We start from the raw sequence: 18452 nt of genomic DNA, 5'->3' as shown, positions 1-18452 counted from the left end.
CATTTTCCTTTATTACAATACTTATCTCTTACAATCATCTCTAGTACACTATGGGGAAAGACTGGCCTGTCATATGAGACCTTGCATGAAGATAGCTAGTGTGTAGAGTAGGATGTAAAGAGAACGCTGCCTCTCCATTCACACCTTTCCCTAGGCTCAATAGAATGCTTAGTAGGGTGGGTATGGTACTCACCTCACATTTAAGATGTCACTATTCCATACTAAGTATGACAAGTACTAACCTCCTCATTGACATCTTTCCATAGGGAAATAACCATATATATTAGGGTGTGGAATGGTCTGCCCACTAATAGCTCTACCAAGCATAACAGATATATACAGTAAAGAAATATTGTCTTCTTTATTAACACCTATCTCCAGGACAACTTGGATGTACAGTACGGTGTAGTGAACCAGTGGCCTCTGTGTTCACACCTCTCCTTAGAAAAACAGCGATAAGCAGTGCTGTCTGAGAAGGGAGTCACCTTTCTTCTAACACACCTTACCCGGATAGCAGGTGTCGGTAGGGTTTGAGAACATGCATCTCTCTACTCTACTCATACCACTTATCATGCTGACAGCTATGTATAGTAGGCTGTAGGGAGAAACTACTCTGTTTTCTGACATAAGTCTACTGCATGATAACTCTGCATAGGACAGTGTGGGGAAAGACAAGTCTCTCTCCTCTGACCTGTCTCTTAGATAATGCGTGTGCACATTAGAGTGTGAAAAGTGCCTTATATTTCTAGTCATAGCTCTGGTCACAGCTCTCCCCAGTATGACAGATGTACAAGTAAAGTATAGAGTTGAAATGACCTTAATGCTCGAAAGTGTGTCTTGCATAAGGACTGTAGAGAATATGATGTGAAAACACACTGCCCTCTCATCCATTGACATCTACCCAGAGTACCATATGTACAAAGTAGGCAGTGGTTAGAAACTGTTCTCTCTGCACATACCTCTCTTCATACTGATGATTGTCCATAGTAGAGTATAAAGTTGAGTATTCTCTCTGCTCAGAACTGTGTCTTGGACAATTCATGTCCATATTTTGTTGCAGAGACATACTTGCCTCTGTTTCAAACACCTCCCAAAGACAACACCAATAGATAGTAGGCTGGGCACAGCAGCTGATACCAGTGTGTATGAGAGTATAAACATGCACTTCCCTCTGTGTCAAGACCTCTATCTTGTATCACACTTCCCTATACTACAGAATGCAGCACCTCACTGTTTCACAAGTAACCATATCTGCATAGTAATATTATTGGCTTCCTCACTATTAAGTCTCTGTAGGATAATAGATGTACATAGTACCATTTACATACATATACGTGCAGTAGCAATTTCGCAGTCCCTAAACTGCCAGTGTTACTGAATACTGCAACTGTATAATACATTTGAAATGTATAATTAGTAGAGAACCTAATCCAAAGTAAGTTTAAACTCTTTTATTACAACAAAACAATTGAACAACAATACAAAACTGTAACAACAACATCAATAAACTATGTAAACAACTATAACCCAAAGAAAACAAACAACTTTAAAAATACACAACATTTTTTGACGCCATAAACATGCTCCTATAACTCCTCCTCCCTTTCATGTATTTGCATACTGGATTTTGGTCTTGCTAGCACTTCTTTTACAGTCTTTTAACCACCTTAGCCTCCCAAAGAGTCTTTCGATTTGTGTTATGTCACGGTAGACTTGAAGGTAATAAAGTCTCAGCAAAACAGTATATCTATCTATACAATTCACAAAGCCTAGTTCGGCCTTAGCTCGTGCTACCGAACAACTCAACTGTTCAGGCGACTCCACATCCTTTCAACCTGAATACACTGTGCCTGGAAAGTTAGTTATTGCTGAACAGCACAATAATCCTGCTTCTCTTTACAAGGCTCTTCTTTTACTGCTTATGTAAGCAGATAATTGTTTCCTCAGAGACAAGTTTCCATTTTCCTTCTAAAAAAGACAAAATAACCAAAAAGATAAAAATTACATACTGGTCAATACTTGATAACAGTGATACATCTGTATATTTTCTAAGCCTTTCTATATTTTTCACCCACTACCAATTCAATCACCTTACATCTAATGCCCAGGTAACATGTTATCCTTTCTCCTAAAATATTCCACATACTCAATGTACCTTTTAATCACAAATAAATAACAACATGCCATCAAACCTCATTTCATAAAAGTTTATAAAGTAACACACTTCTTTTGAGACACCTTTGCTAGCTTTCATGACAGCCTTTCACTCTAAAAATAGCAACATCACCACTCAAACATTTCATGCAGCTAAAGTATGAAGTTCATAACAACAGTACAGCTTGTATTATTGCATTCTTTGTTTCATAATTTGAGATACACTGCTTCCTTTACCTACAAGCAAACAGTTTGTAAATTCAATTTTTAACACAATCTGCAAACCTTGCTCACATCTCTGTACATTATAATCTGTACCTATATTAACACATCTGCACCTCCCCAAACACCTTTTCACTCTGTAAACCTAGTGTACAATATGCGTACCAACATTACTACACTTACTGACACTTCACAACAAAGTTTTTGAAACATATTGCTAAAATACCTGAAGTTGGAGTTCTTTTTTCAATGCAAATGACCACACTAGTCTCTTTCAACTCCAGATAAATTAATTTCTGCTGAGCACAACTCATTAAGACGTCCTTCTCCTCCAAAGCACTAAGGACAATCTGAGCCATCTCTGGCTCTACAGCCAGTCACATCACAGCATTTCTCCAACCATTTAATAAGAATTGTAACTATTGGTTCACCCTGGCTTTTTTTCTTCTTCTTCTCCTCATACAATCTGGCAAGACTCTCACAGGATCGTAAAACACCTCATAGTAAACCAGTAATTTACAATGCGGTTCTTGAGAGAAGCTTAAAAATTAAAAATTAACCATCTACTCATCATTATAGTCATCTCTTACACACTTTCTCTCGAAATCAAGCACCACAATATGCATTACAACTAAGGCGTGTATGGAGAACTCATCTACTCCTTTTTACTAATCACTATCAGCGAGAGTCCCGCAAGATCATAAAAATTATTTAAAAACAATATTCATTTTTTTTTTTTTTCACAGTAGTTATCACTTGGACACCTCCTTTCTAAAAAAAGGGGGCAGTATGCCTATCTGCTGCCACTTCATATAGCTTTTTTATTTCATTTCCACAACACCTCCAGTTTTTCACAGTAAACAATAATGGTGGCAATTTCATTTCTAACATTCCAACAGACAGCCAACCAGAGCACTCGCTGTTGCGGGACTTGCGGGAGCCTTTTGCTTCCATGAGAGTATGAAGGCTCACTTGAGAAATTAGCCTCTCTACCAGTCACAGGGCAACAGTTTTGATTTGCTCTCTTGCGGGAAGCTTGCAGAACTCTTGTGAGCCCAACTACCAAAATATACAATTATTTTCTACCCCTAATTTCTCAAAAACTACTGAACAGTTTTACACCAAATCTTAAAGCACAATCTGAGGACCAAAATCTAGCTTCCGGCTGAATTTGGTGTAATTCAGTTTAGCAGTTTTTGCTGTAGTCTTGTCTAAGGAAGTCTGTGCAAAATGCATGGAGATTTTACGTTTTGGCACCCTTTTTGTTTTCTCAGCCCCCACTTGACAAAATACTCCAAAACTTTCCAGGAAGAAGCAGACGTGGATGACATTTTGTTAGGAAATATTTACGAAAACTCATCAAATGGGGCCGAAGTTATCAGCAAACCAAAAAAAAATTTCTTTCTGTGATAAAGCAGACCTAACTATAGCTACCTGGTGGCGACTGTCACTGGGTAATATTTATATGTACTACCAATGATAAATGTTAGAAATGGGGTCTTTTGTTGACAGTTAAGTTACCCCCTGTTCAAGCAAGGACCCTCACTCTAGTCAGGGTAAAAGAGAATCACTCTCAGCTAACCTCTGCTTACCCCCTTGGTAGCTTGGCAGAGCAGTAGGCTTAACTTCAGAGTGCTAGGTGTAAAGTATTTGTACCAACACACACAGTAACTTAATGAAAACACTACAAATAGACAACACAGGTTTAGAAAAATAGGAAATACTTATCTAAACAAAACAAGACCAAAACGACAAAAATCCGACATACACAAATCAAGTTATGAATTTTTTAAAGATCAAACTCAAAAATAGCACTTAGAAACACAAAATGCTTCGATGAGGTGTTAACACGGCGTCGTAACGGAGTTGTTCCCAACAATCTGACACCAGCGGCGCCGGACACGGAGTCGCGTAGACCCCCAGGTACAGTAGCTTGGTGAAAAAATTAAAACGAGCTGATGCGCGAAGTCGGGGATCGCGGCGTCTGTGCGAAATGTTGAATCCGTGCACTTCGAGCGGCGTCGGTCACGATGTGGTGCGGTGACTTCCATGGAGTCACGGACTTCAGCGGAGCTGCAGCGATGTCGGGCCTGCGAAGGTCATCGCGTTCCAGCGAAGATCACAGAGTCGGTTGTAGGTGGCGACACCGGATTCAGCAGCGGCATCGGTCCGAAGTCGTCCAAAGTCGATTTCCTTGGATTTTCACCAGCTTTCCTTTCAAGGGCCCAGGGACTGGATAGGGCACCACTTGTCAGAGCAGGAGTCTCTCTAGAGAATCCAGGTGCTGGCCGAGAGAAGTCTTTGCTGTCCCTGAGGCTTCAAACAACAGGAGCCAAACTCTAAATCAAGTCCTTGGACATTTCTTCAAAAGATGGAAGGCACACAAAGTCCAGTCTTTGCCCTCTTACTCAGGCAGAAGCAGCAACTGCAGGATAGCTCCACAACGCACAGTCACTGGCAGGGCAGAGCTTGTTCCTCAGCTCTTCAGCTCTTCTCCACGAAGAGGTTCCTCTTGTTTCCAGAAGTGTTCTAAAGTCTGTGGTTTTGGGTGCCCTTCTAATACCCAATTTCTCCTTTGAAGTAGGCCTACTTCAAAGTAAAGTCTCTTTTGGATGGGAAATCCTGCCTTGCCCAGGCCAGGCCCCAGACACTCACCAGGGGGTCGGAGATTGCATTGTGTGAGGGCAGGCACAGCCCTTTCAGGTGTGAGTGACCACTCCTCCCCTCCCTCCTACCACAGATGGCTCATCAGGATATGCAGGCTACACCCCAGCTCCCTTTGTGTCACTGTCTAGTGTGAGGTGCAACCAGCCCAACTGTCAAACTGATCCAGACAGGAATCCACAAACTGGCAGAGTCACAGAAATGGTATAAGCAAGAAAATGCTCACTTTCTAAAAGTGGCATTTTCAAACACACAATCATAAAATCAACTTTACTAAAAGATGTATTTTTAAATTGTGAGCTCAGAGACCCCAAACTCCACATGTCCATCCGCTCCCAAACGGAATCTACACTTTAATCAAATGTAAAGGTAGCCCCCATGTTAACCTATGAGAGGGACAGGCCTTGCAACAGTGAAAAACGAATTTAGCAATATTTCACTGTCAGAACATATAAAACACACTACTATATGTCCTACCTTAACCATACACTGCACCCTGCCGTTGGGGCTAGCTGGGCCCTACCTTAGGGGTGCCTTACATGTAAGAAAAGGGAAGGTGTAGGCCTGGCAAGTGGGTATACTTGCCAAGTCGAATTTACAGTTAAAACTGCACACACAGACACTGCAATGGCAGGTCTGAGACATGATTACAGAGCTACTTATGTGGGTGGCACAACTAGTGCTACAGGCCCACTAGCAGCATTTGATTTACAGGCCCTGGCACCTCCAGTGCACTTTAGTAGGGACTTACTAGTAAATGAAATATGCCAATTATGGATAAGCCAATTACATACACATTTTGTAAAGGAGCACTTGCACTTTAGCACTGGTTAACAGTGGTAAAGTGCCCAGAGTACCAAACACAGCAAAATCAGAGTCCAGCACACATCAACAACCTGGGGAACAGAGGCAAAAAGTTAAGGGAGACTACCCCAAGGACGAAAAGTCTAACACGTGTCCCCCCAGCTGAAAGTGGGGAGCAACTACCGAACCTCATGGGAGTTCTCATCACTAAGACGGAAGAACCTGGACAGACCATCAGCATTGGCGTGCTCTGTATCAGGATGGTGCTCCACCGTAAAGTCCATCCCCTGTAGGGAAATAGACCACCTCAACAGTTTTGGATTCTCACCCCTCATCTGCATTAACCATCTGAGGGGTCTGTAGTTGGTCTGAACTCGGAAGTGAGTCCCAAACAAGTAGGGTCTTAGCTTCTTCAGTGCCCAGACCACAGCAATCGATTCACGTTCTATGGCACTCCACCTACGTTCCCTGGGTCATAACCTCCTGCTAATGAAGGCTACAGGTTGATCTAGGCCCTCTTCATTAAGCCGTGAGAGTACTGCTCCAATACCATGCTCTGAGGTGTCTGTCTGCACAAACTCCTTGGAGTAGTCAGGTGCCTTCAGCACAGGTGCTGTGCACATGGCAGCCTTCAGGGCATCAAAAGTGTTCTGGCAAGCCTCTATCCTGATCACTTTCCTGGGTTGCTTCTTAGAAGTCAACTTGGTTAAGGGGGTAACAATGGTACCATATCCCTTAACAAACCTCCTGTAATATCCTGTGAGACCTAAAAAGGCTCTCACTTCAGTCTGGGTCTTGGGAGGCTCCCAAGCCAGAATTGTATCAACTTTAGGCTGCAGGGGTGCCACCTGGCCACTCCTCACCTGGTGTCCTAAGTACACCACAGAATCCTGCCGTATTTGGTGTTGCAGGTGTTCCTCCAATGTGGAACTAAACACAGCAATGTCATCCAGGTAGGCAGCACTGCACTCATCCAGCCCAGCCAACACCTGGTTGACCAACCTCTGAAAGGTGGCAGGGGCATTCTTCATCCCAAATATCTTCCCTCTAAATTGAAAGTGTCCATCTGGGGTAGAGAATGCTGACCTCTACGTGGCCCCTTCAGTTAAGGCAATCTGCCAGTACCCAGATGTTAAATCAAACGTACTGAGGTACTTGGCAGCGCCTAACCGGTCAACGAGCTCATCAGCTCGGGGGATGGGGTGTGCGTCAGTCTTGCTGACCGCATTGAGTCCCCGGTAGTCCACACAGAACCTGAGTTCTGGAGTGGCACCAGGTGCAGCAGCCTTTGGGTCCAACACCATTGGGCTGGCCCACGGACTGCTGGAGAGCTCAATAACCCCTAGGGTAAGCATTTTGGATACCTCATCCTTAATGCATGCCCTGACCCTGTCAGTCACCCTGTAAACCTTCTGTTTAATGGGTGTACTGTCCCCAGTGTCCACATCATGTGTGCACAAGTGTGTGACTCCTGGGATCAGGGACAACTGTGAGGAAAACTGTCCCAACACGTGGCGACAGTCACCTTGCCCTCCTCAGTCAGGGAGTGGGAGAGGATCACTCCCTCCACTGACCCATCTTTTTCTCCTGCAGACAGGAGGTCAGGAAGAGGCTCACTTTCCTCCTCTACCCCATCTTCTGTCACAAGGAGCATGGACAGTTCACTCCGCTCAAAGTGAGGTTTGAGGCGGTTGACATGCAGGACCCTTAAAGGGTTCCTGGAAAACCGCAAGTCCACCAGATAGGTGACTTCACTCTTGCGCTCCACCACCTCAAATGGCCCAGTCCACTTATCCTGGAGCGCCCTAGGCTCCACTGGCGCCATCACCCACACTTTCTGACCAGGATGAAACTCGACCAAAATGGCATTCTGGTCGTACCACCGTTTCATATCCTCCTGGCTTGCTTCCAGGTTCTCCTGAGCGAGACTCCTGAAGTGGGCAGTCTGGTTTCTTAAAGCCAGCATGTAGCTAAATACATCCTGGGGTGGTTTACTAGGAGCTTTCTCCAAAGCTTCCTTCACCAGACTCAAGGCTCCCCTCACAGGGTGGCCATAGATGAGCTCAAAGGGGCTAAAGCCAAGTCCCTTTTGAGGCTCCTCCCTGTAAGCGAACAGAAGGCATGGCAAGAAGACGTCCTGCTTCCACCTGAAGGGCTCTGACAGGCCCATGATCATGCCTTTTAAGGTGCGGTTGAATATCTCAAACAGACCATTACTTTAGAGGTGGTAACGGGTGGTGAACTTGTAGGTTACCCCAGACTCCTTCCACAGAGACTTCATATACGTGGATATGAAGTTGGTACCCCTATCAGATACCACTTCCTTGGGGAACCCCATGCGGGTAAAAACCCCCATCAAAGAACGACCCACCACAGGGGAAGAGATTGATCTCAACGGAATGGCTTCTGGGTACCGGGTGGCATGGTCCACCAAGACAAAGATAAACCTGTTGCCCATGGCTGTCTTGGGATCCAGAGGCCCCACAATGTCAATGCCTACCCTCTCCAAGGGAGTACTGACAACAGGCAAAGGCTGGAGGGGAGCCTTACATTTCCTCCCACTCTTGCCAGTTGCCTGACAAGACCTGCAATGTGCATCTGAGTGCCTGCCCATAAGGGGCCAGTAAAAGTGGGTGACAAGCGTCTCAAAGGTCTTGTCCTGCCCCAAATGTCCAGCTAAAGGCACATCATGAGCCAACCCCAGTATGAAGGCCCTGAAGCACTAGGGTACCACCAGAACAGGGCTGACACAGGCTCAGGAAGCTTAGGCTCACTATACAGGAGCTCATCCTCCCAATATATCAGGTGTGATCCTGGCTCCTTGCCAGCCCCCTGGTTTGCAGCCTGCTGCCGCAAACCCTCCAAAGTAGGGCATGTCTTCTGTGCTGCACAGAATGCTTCCCTGGTGAGCCCCCCTTCCTGCTGCCACTGCGACAGCTCAGGGACCTCCGCAGTTCAGCCACCTGTTCCCCTGTAGGCTCTGAGGCGTCACCCTCAGGCTCTGCCTCCTCCCAGACTGTGGGAACTTCTGGGGCCGGTTTCCAGCACCCCCTGCCCTTCCTTTTCTTGGCGTCCCCTCGGCCACTGTTTCAGGCTCCAGGGTCTCTTGATTACCCTGACGGGCTGCCATTGACTGGGTGGATACGCATACCCACCGAGGCAGACCCAACATCTCCAAGTGAGACCTGTGTTCCACCTCCTTCCAAGGGGAATCCTCCAGGTCATTGGCTAGCAAACAATCAACAGGCATGGTTGGACTCACAGCTACCTTCAAGGAACGTGAGACCCAACCCCCCCCCCTCATTCAAAGGGAACCTGCGCCACTCCGCACAGGTGCTCTGAGTTGTCCACTGCAACTACTTGGTGAAGTACCTGAGGATCTATTTGCTCTTCAGACACCAGCTGCCTCCTCACTGTAGTCACACTGGCTCCTGTGTCTCTCAGAGCCTCCACCCTCTGTCCATTAATGGTCACCCACTGCCTGTACTTATTAGTGTTTTCAGGCACTAGGGTTCTCTGGATCCTCTCACTGTCTCCTAGTGAGACAAGGGTAATCTCAGCTGGCTCCCACAGACCTGAAACCAACTCCTCCCCAAGTTCCGCAGCTGTCTTGTTCAGGATGTGTGCACCCATGGTTTTATCCTTGGTTGGATTCTGAAAGGTCTCAGCCTTGTTATAACTGAGACCCTTATTGTGTCACTTCCTCTGGATAGATGGAACCTCATTGCTAGGAAGAGAGGTATCCAGATTAATACCTTTCCTCGCTAAATTCAGAACTCTCCTGGAATGGTCAGAAGTCACTTGGGCAGAGTCTGTACGGCTAGTTGGTGGTGAACTAGTTATTTAGAAAAATCACCCTGCTCCGTAGATAATAGCCTTGTAGCCAAATTAATTTCTTTAGCTATAACGTCAATTGCTCTAGCCAGGAATTAGTCCAATGTGGAGTCTGTGGTAAGTGCTGGTCCTTTAGCTTTGCCCACACTTCCTTGTATCTTCGATTTCCCCATGGGCACAGTATGTACAGCAGACTGCAAATGGGTATCTAATAGCAGCCGGCTAGGGGTGCGGAGTAAATAAACCTTGGCACCAAATAAAGGGGCAGAACATAGGGCAGATTAGATATTGGTAGGCCAAAATCAGAAACGAGTACATTTTTAAAGGTAACAGGCCTTGGTATAACTTAATCCTTGGGCTAAAACAGGTGGCCTAGCCCAGCTTCCTCCAGGCGATGATGGGAGTAGATGTATAAAGGGGGTATAAAGAATGTGTTAAAAACTATCAAGGGCACTACTCCTTCTGCCCCACCTCCTTCTTCAGCATGGCTTTGTGGTCTCTGCAATCTAGTTCCCCCCTGTCAGCACAGCAGTGTCCTATGCCGCTGAGACATAGAATTCCCTATAAAGCGCTCCAGGGCACTCCTCCTTCTATAGTGTGGCCTTTTGGAATCTGCATCCTTCATCCCGTTAACATGCGTTCCGTTAAAATATTCAATTTTTTCCAAACATAGCATCAAAAAAACTGTGCAACTTTACAACACAATGTCAGTCTTTTCGTTGGAATTGTTCTCCAATAGTGCAGAGACTTTGTATACATTAATTCACTGGGAACTCTTTTCCCTTCAGGCTACAACCTGTAATGCACAGATGTCCAGTGCAGGGACCAGAAGGGTTGGGTCTATGCCAGTGTTTGAGGACATCCCTAATAGATATATGTACATGGGTATATAATCAGGGGTTTATCTCAACAGACTGGAAACAAAACTTCTTCACTTCAGATGATGACATGCATATTGAACGTGTAATTTCAGTGTTCCCAAGGTTGACATGTCATAATGATTGGGCTCGAGCTATGATGTCAGTACGTGGATGACACCCTTTGAGGTTACCAAACATGTTAGGTTGTGATACCACACCTCACATCTGAATCAGTACAATTGATGCACAAGGTTCCACATAGTGGGATCAGTTTTCTTTTGTTCAAAGTTCTATATCATTGGCAGATAGTCCCCAATCACAAAACTGAGAATGTTATTTTTTTGTATTTCTGTTTTAGGTTATAGATGACGACACAGTAAGTTATACAAATGTCATCACTGCTTCTCCTAGTGGGGTAGTAGTAACACGACAGAAGATGTTGCAAATCATTGCCAGGTGTGAGATGGCTAACAAAACCATTGTGGAAATCATGTACACGACGGAGGATGACATCATTCAGATGGAGAGCAGCAATAGCCACTATGACCTCAGCATAAATTTCTTCAAGTCTGCGACATTTGACGAACTTGTGAGTGAATCACCATACTACGTGGACCTGAACCAGACACTCTACACAGAAATTGCGCTCCACTCATCTGACCCCAATCTTGAGGTGTTCATCGACTCATGCATTGCATCTCCAAAGTCAAACTTTGGCCCTCCAAACTATGATTTAATCCAATATGGGTAAGAAGCTTGAGAAAGGGCTAACAAGTGCCTCCACTTCCACAGGATCTGTCCTGTCAGCCAATTGAGTCTAGCACGTAGAAAGATACTTGGTGTGACTAACACAGCATTCCACCAGGCAATGCCTTTCACATATGCAAAGTATTATTGTTGTAGTTGGCATAAGTCAGATGGAAGGCCCAAGGAAGATGGGAAGGTGTAAGCTGGAAAAGGCTTTCTGTGAATGTGCTGGCAAGGGATGTCTCTTTAAGGAAGGAGTTACAACAGACTGTCCCCTCTACTGGTTCTCAGAATTTGTAGATTTTATCAACGTTTCTAGGGGGAGTAGTAATCCTCATGCCAAGATGAAAGGATAGGGGCGCTTTGGGTACAAAACACCATAAGAGGGTTGTCACAGTTAAGGATTGTTATTAAAAAAAAAATCGTCTTTGAATTCCAGGAGATGGTCCGTGGGAAACATTTGAGGCGAATAAATGATTAACTGCCTGAAGGTTCTAAATAATGCACTGGGTGCAGATGGGTTTGGCAAGAGTTATTCCAAATGAGAGTGTAACACAAGTCAGCAGTTGTTTTTGCTTCTACTAAAGTGAGCTGGATTGAATTTTACTGATGCAGAACCTATAATTGTTTGGAAGGATGAATGTTTAAATGTTCATAACGTTATAACCCAATGCTTGCAAACTAAGACAAATGTCAGGCTTTCAAACAGCCAAAACCGAGCACGGCTTGTGGACTGATGCATCCCACTTGAATTGCTCTCCTCCAAAGTGGGAGTCTACCAGAAGTCAAAGTGGATCTTACTGGTCTGGTAAGAAGTGTTCTGATAGCAAGAAGTGGGTCTTGGAGCTATTATAGAAGAGCATTTTGAGAGTGGGGCCCAACTTTTGAATTACGACTGGCATTCTGGAGTTGATAAAAGGTAGGGATGAAGCAGCCAGGCCACCGTTATTGCTGGTAGCATACCAGAAGTTGAATGCATGCAGCATGTTCAGTCAATCCCGCAATTGAATCTAATTCTTCATTACACTTATAGAAGCAATGCATCCCACTAACGTGGTCTCTGGTGCTAGGACAAGATGGAGAAGTGTACAATAAACAGATCTGAGCACAGGGAAATATGGCTGTAAGAGATGTGTGGGAAGAACAATGATCAGGAGCATTCTGCAACCAGTCAAACAGGTTTCATAACTGTGATGTCTGAACGACAGCATATTCACCTACACATGATCTCTTCGAGTATAAGATAAAGAGAAAATGCTCTAAGGAGACCAAAGTTTTGTAGTGGGGCTATAGGGGAGGAAAGCAAAGTTACTAAATGGAGGACCTTGGTAGAAACAAAGACCAGTCAACGAGGAACTGAGACTGGAACTGAATCCACTTGGCCTGCAGCCACCAAGGCAGGGTAGACACAGCCACTGTAATATGGTCATTTCTTTTTAGGCACAGCAGGACAAAAGGTGCTGCATTCTGGGCCCTTTGAACTCTCACGAGAAAAGAGAGAGAGGTTGGTGTAGATGGTCTTCTCTTAGCTAAGTTTGTTTGAGATGATGGCATTGATCCTTTCTAGAGTACCTATATGAAAGATGCAGGCGCTAACCACCATTCAGATTATCACCGTGAAACCCGTAAAAGATGCCCAGGTTATTGAGGGAGAGTGAAGGTGAAAGCTAGATTCTAAGGTCACAGACATAGCAGAAGGCCTGTGTTGCTAGATGGTGCTAACTAGATAGATTTACCTTCAAATATTACTAAACAACATATTCAGACAATCTCCACACACTTAGTGTTCTGTTTTGAATTATTGCCTCAGGACAGATTGAGCAACTAATGAACAGAAGCAACAGGGAGCAACTTTCCAAGATGGGGTTTAACGATACCCGCTCCTGAGAGGAACCGGAATGGAGAGAACAGGATAGGGTGTGAAAAATGAGGGCACCCCCTTAATGAAATGCTAGAATTTGTTTTGAGGAGTTGAACAAGAGAATGTGGAAGTGGAATAGCTTCACATGCAAGTGCCATGGATTACTGTCTCCACAGTACTTATATGTGGAACTATTCCACAGCTTATCAGCATGGCATGAAGAATAATAAACCCCCAGGAGAATGCTGCCACTGTTGGTTTGAGAGTGCTAGGAAACCTGAGTTTGAACAATTTCCTTGGGGAATGAAGCTTACTCAAGGTCATGACCAAGGTTCATACCATGGGTTGTGAAGGATGGAAAAGAACAGAAGATGATATACCATAAACTGAATGACTGATTCAAGAAGCAGGAACATCTCAAGGGTGCGTGACAGGGAATTACGAAAAGGTCCTGTGAGGAAAGTGTATAAACCATAGCTTCTGGACGTTGGAAATGCACAAAGATATGCTCATTTGGGGCATATGAAAGTTGCAGAGCAATAGAAAATAACAACCTGCTTTGCAGCAAGACCTCCTTTGTCAGGCCAACCACATCATACGCTTGTAGTAGCAAATCTCAAAAATCGTAGAGTGGAATGGCGAAGAGTGAAGTATTTTGTCAGAGTGGAATGGCAAAGAGTGGAGTAGAGTGTCAGAGTGGAGTGTCAGAGTGTGTCGTGTATTGGAGAAGCATAGTGTGGAGTCGTGTAGAGTGGCATACATTGCAGTGACAGAGTAGAGTGGACTGGTGTAGAGTATTGCAGAGTGCAGTGGCACTGAATTCAGCAGCGTGCAATGCAGAGTCAGAATTCAGTGGCACAGAGTAGCGAGGCGCAGAGTAGCAAGGCGTAGTGTAGACTTGAGCTGAGCAGAATAGAGTGGTGCAGAGTAAAGTGGCACAGAGTGGCATACAGTGGTGTGGAGTTGCGTAGAGTTGAGTGATAAAAAGGGCATGGCACAGACTACAGTTTAGTGGCAGAGTGCAGAGCAGAGCCGAGTGGCATAGAGTGGTGCAGAGTAGAGTAGCACAATGATGCAGAGTACAGTGTTGTAGAGTGCAGTGGCATAGTGTAGAGTAGTGCAGAGTGGCAGAGATTGCAGAGTAGAGTGTCAGAGAGCAATGGTGTAGAGTTAAGAACAGTGGCTTAGAGAGCAGCGGCGTAAAGTACACTGATAGAGTGCAGTGGCATACAGTGCAGTGACAGTAGTTGCGTAGAGTGCACTGGTGTAGAGTGCAGTGGTAAATAGTAGACTGGCATAGAGGGCAGTAGTGTGGAGTGGTGCAGAATAGAGTGGATTATTCAGGGTGTGGTAACTATAGTGCACAGACGAAAATGTGTTGAAATTGCATCACCTAGTGTACATACTTGTTTTTATCATAATAAAGTATGTTTCCAACATTTCAAAAACTACAAAAATGTGCTTCATTTGTTCTTAATTATGATCTATTCTGAAATACTTACAGTTTCTTTAAATGTTGTGTGCTAGAAAAAAAATCTCTTTCCTACTCCCAGTATCCAGCAAAACTGTCACATACTCACTTTGTAGTCAGAGAAAGAAAAGTAAACAAGCACCCTCAGAAAACAGTGCCTGACATTTGATCTCTATCTTTGAATGCACAGCAAACGTAACGAGATAAGAACAAGATTTACAGGACTGTTTACAGAACGGGAGCTCCCAGAAGGATACTGTAAATAAGGTTTGGGGAAGGGAACGTACGAACTCAAGCTGGACAGCCTAAAACAAATAAAGCCAGCAAATGGAAAGCAAGAAAATGTGAGTTACAAACCACAAAGCCAATGGCAACCGACAGGCAGAATGCATTCCTAAACAAATTACGCTCACACCCAAGAAATAAAAATCCCTGTGTGTTGCAGTCATTACTTATTAGTTTTTTCGAACACAAACTTTAAATTTGGGAATTTCTTTTTAAATAACAAAAACCTGGGTAAACAGCTGTCAAAACCTATGACAGCTGTCCACCAAAACGTTTGCAGTTCAGAGGAACCACAATGACGACAGTTTCTCTGAAGGTACACAGCTCACCGCTGGGACAGCAATTACCTTTAAATCTAGGGGGTGGTAGTCCTTCAGAGCAGCAAGCTTAATGTCCAACCTGATAGACTACCGCTCGCCAAACTCGAAGGGTCTTTGGTTTGAGTCAGATATGTCACTAGCAAAATCTCATGTCCTCTCAGTGATAATGTCTCTGCAGAGTGACTATGCTACTGCAGCAGTCTGATTGTGCAACTTGTGTGATACTCCCTCCTAAGTAGGCTTAGGTAATTGAGTCTAAGATCTCGCAATTTTGATATAATTTAAATGCTCATACTATATTGGTGTTAAATGGTCATTTTAGAAGGGTCTGCTGTTCTTCCAAGGATAAGAATGGTGAAAATGCAAATGCATTGATAATGGTCTTCCTCACAGAACGTGGTATTCTGACTGTACAATGGTAGAAACAACTTGTGCTGTTACAGAGTCCAACATCCAGCTTCAATCTCATTGTCTTGCAGGTGTGAGAAGGACGAAACCTGTCATATTCATCCACTCCATGAAAGATATGGAAGATTCCAGTTCAGTGCCTTCAAGTTCCTGACAGAGCAGCCATCTATCTACATGCAGTGCAAAGTGGTGGTATGTGACAGAAATGATACTAACTCACGCTGCACTCAAGGTTGCTTGCCTCGACACAAGAGAGATCTGAGCTCCCGTAGTCGGACAGTCAATGCTGTGGTGGGGCCAATTCGCCTCAAATCAAATCACGGTACCTTGGACAAATCAGGTAAGGCGGTCACACTACCCGAGATGATAGTACCACATGGCGCTCACGCCTGTGAAAAATGCTCTGAATTAATGGGGCAATGAATGGTAAGAGTGCTGCGTAGCTTAAGTTCATAGTGTCACAGGCTGATTTAGGAACAGATGAGCTGTGCTGAAATTGCTACTTGTTGGCCGAGAAAGGGGGCTGTGTGGTCTTAGGTCATAGTGCAATCATTTGACCTAACAGTACCAGCAAGTGACCAACTGAGGGGTGTGTGGTATGATAAGGTAAAAAAATATATATATATATATTATACGTGGCCTTCAATGATTGCAATACTGGATGATGAGATGAAGGGCAGTATTTTTATACTTCTGATGACAAGAATCCAGCCATTGTGGGAGCAGGAAAAATGCATTGACAGAGCTGATCGCAATAGTAGTCTAGGTGTCACAATGAGTGGTATGATATAAGCTAATGTGTTAATTGGTAGCATGAATATTTTATAAATACATCAGTTAGTGTATCGGACAAAAGCAATGGAACTGCAAGCAGCACATTTTGTGATTCCCACATAATACCCAGAGCTATTGCAACAGTAGACGAAGACGGCAGTGCAGTTTACAAAACAAAGTTTAGTAATCCTGATCACTCCACGTTGTCAAAAGGATCCTCAACAGAGCTAATTCAATAAGAAAGAAAGAAAGGGAGAGGGATAGCAGACAAGAAGCTTATGTTGGGAGAGTCAGTGCACTGCGTACTTACTGACAACGTTTTTTTTTTAGTTCAAATAGTCTGTTGATTTTGAAGAAAATAAATATAAAGACCGTATGGTATAGCAAATAAACTATCAACTTCTAATGGCAGTAACTACTGGTGAGAAAGTGAATTTGGGTGGATGGTAGTCCCCCACAACCAATAATGTCACTATTGTTGTTCGGTCCAGTAAAGGTTTCAGTAATTTAAATCTGAGCTTAACCCCTGGTAGCTGTGCCACAGAACAAACAAGCTCAACTTAAGAACATTTTAGACGTACCAACAGTTAAAAAAAAAAGTTACAAAATCATTACAATAAAAATTCCACTCCAATAATATATATAGATGGAAATGTAATAATGAAAATGACAACAAAACAACAAACATCCAATAAAGAGAACCAGAGATGATATTTTGTTAAATATAAAAGTTACCTCCCGACGTCAACAGCCTTCATCGGAAGCAGGAAGTGGGCCAAGAGAAGAGGCTCTGCATAGATGGATCTGGCATCAAGACGGAGCCTTGAAAAACTTTAGGTTTAGGCAGGAAAAGCTCAGGTTGGGAAAGTTTGGGTTTTGGCTAAAGATCGATTGAGTTTCCTACAATGGCAGCACCGATGAAACTCTGGATGGAAATCCAAGAGGGTGTTGACAGACTCCAGTATCTAGAGAAAAATGTAGCAGGAGCTACAGTGAAGTAATTTGGGCCCCAGACCTTTAACGGATCTCACAGCAAAAAAAAATTGCAAAAAGTTTTGAAGTCCCCCAGCTGTTAGGGTTAGGCATTAGAAGTCACTCTAATACTAGCCGGGGTTTCCATGACCTCAGGAAGACTACTTGGGAGTCAAGCCTCATTTGGGAGACAGCTTCAAGCCTCCAAAGAGTACTTGGGAGTCAAGCCCCTGCATGGTCCAGTGGGCACTGGACAGCTGGGCTCAGAAAGGAAGGCTTCTTGCAGCGCAGCACAGCTGTTGTGTCTCTGTAGCTTAAAAGGAGGTCAGCAAACTAGCACTTGGAGGCCACTTCTTGGATCTGCGTACACGTGGAAGTAGTTCCAGCCCTCGCTGTTCTCCTCACAGGTCTCAGCAGCAGGTGTAGTCCTTCTGTCTTCAACAGGTCCAGTAGAGGTCTGAAGAGGGTGTCACAGTTATGCCTGGCACTAGCCTGTGTTTGTGTGTGTGGTGGGGTTGACTCCTGGTCCCTCCCTAAGCAATAAAGAAAAAGCTCAAAGGCATAACCCTAACCAAATTTGCAGCGGTTCCTGTGTATTCTACTGCACACAATCCCACAGTGCCAAATCCAACATGACAGAACCTTCATTCCCCTTTGGATAGCTTCTGTGCCAGGACTCCTGCCCACCCTGGAGGTCTGCCAAGGGAAATGAGCTACCCCTCCTCTGTGGTCACTCAAAACCGTTTCTGGGGGCAGCCCCTCTCTCACTGGTATTAGTGCCTGTCTGGCTAGAGAGACAAAAGAGGGGGCAGGCACAGGTATTCGATACATCTGCCTGTGACCTTTGACAGTGTAGTTTTCTTTGAAGTTGAATACTGCTCTGGGTACTGCCCAGATGGTCAACATGTCAGATGTACAGAACACCTCCCCCACCCAAGGACTTTGTCTCAGCAATGGGAGCAAGTTCACATTTCATCAATAATTATTTTTAGCTCCTAAGTGACAGTTGGAACCTCATATAAATGGGCATCTAGAGGCTTTACGCAGGCAAAAGGTGACTTTTTAAAAGTACCTTT

At 44.4% G+C, this 18452-nt stretch overlaps 1 protein-coding gene across 1 annotated transcript in view; it reads left to right on the top strand.

Moving 5' to 3' along the window:
* CUZD1 (CUB and zona pellucida like domains 1) overlaps nt 1-18452 on the top strand; it is a 148820-nt gene that overhangs the window by 127491 nt on the left and 2877 nt on the right. Inside the window, exons 7-8 of the mRNA XM_069239159.1 lie at nt 10897-11285; nt 15702-15970. Of these exons, the coding sequence (XP_069095260.1) occupies nt 10897-11285; nt 15702-15970 (658 nt within the window). The remainder of the gene's footprint in view (nt 1-10896; nt 11286-15701; nt 15971-18452) is intronic.

The sequence above is a fragment of the Pleurodeles waltl genome, chromosome 6 (assembly GCF_031143425.1).
Source record: "Pleurodeles waltl isolate 20211129_DDA chromosome 6, aPleWal1.hap1.20221129, whole genome shotgun sequence".
Classification (NCBI taxonomy): domain Eukaryota; kingdom Metazoa; phylum Chordata; class Amphibia; order Caudata; family Salamandridae; genus Pleurodeles; species Pleurodeles waltl.
This window is presented reverse-complemented; position numbering and strand designations above follow the sequence as displayed.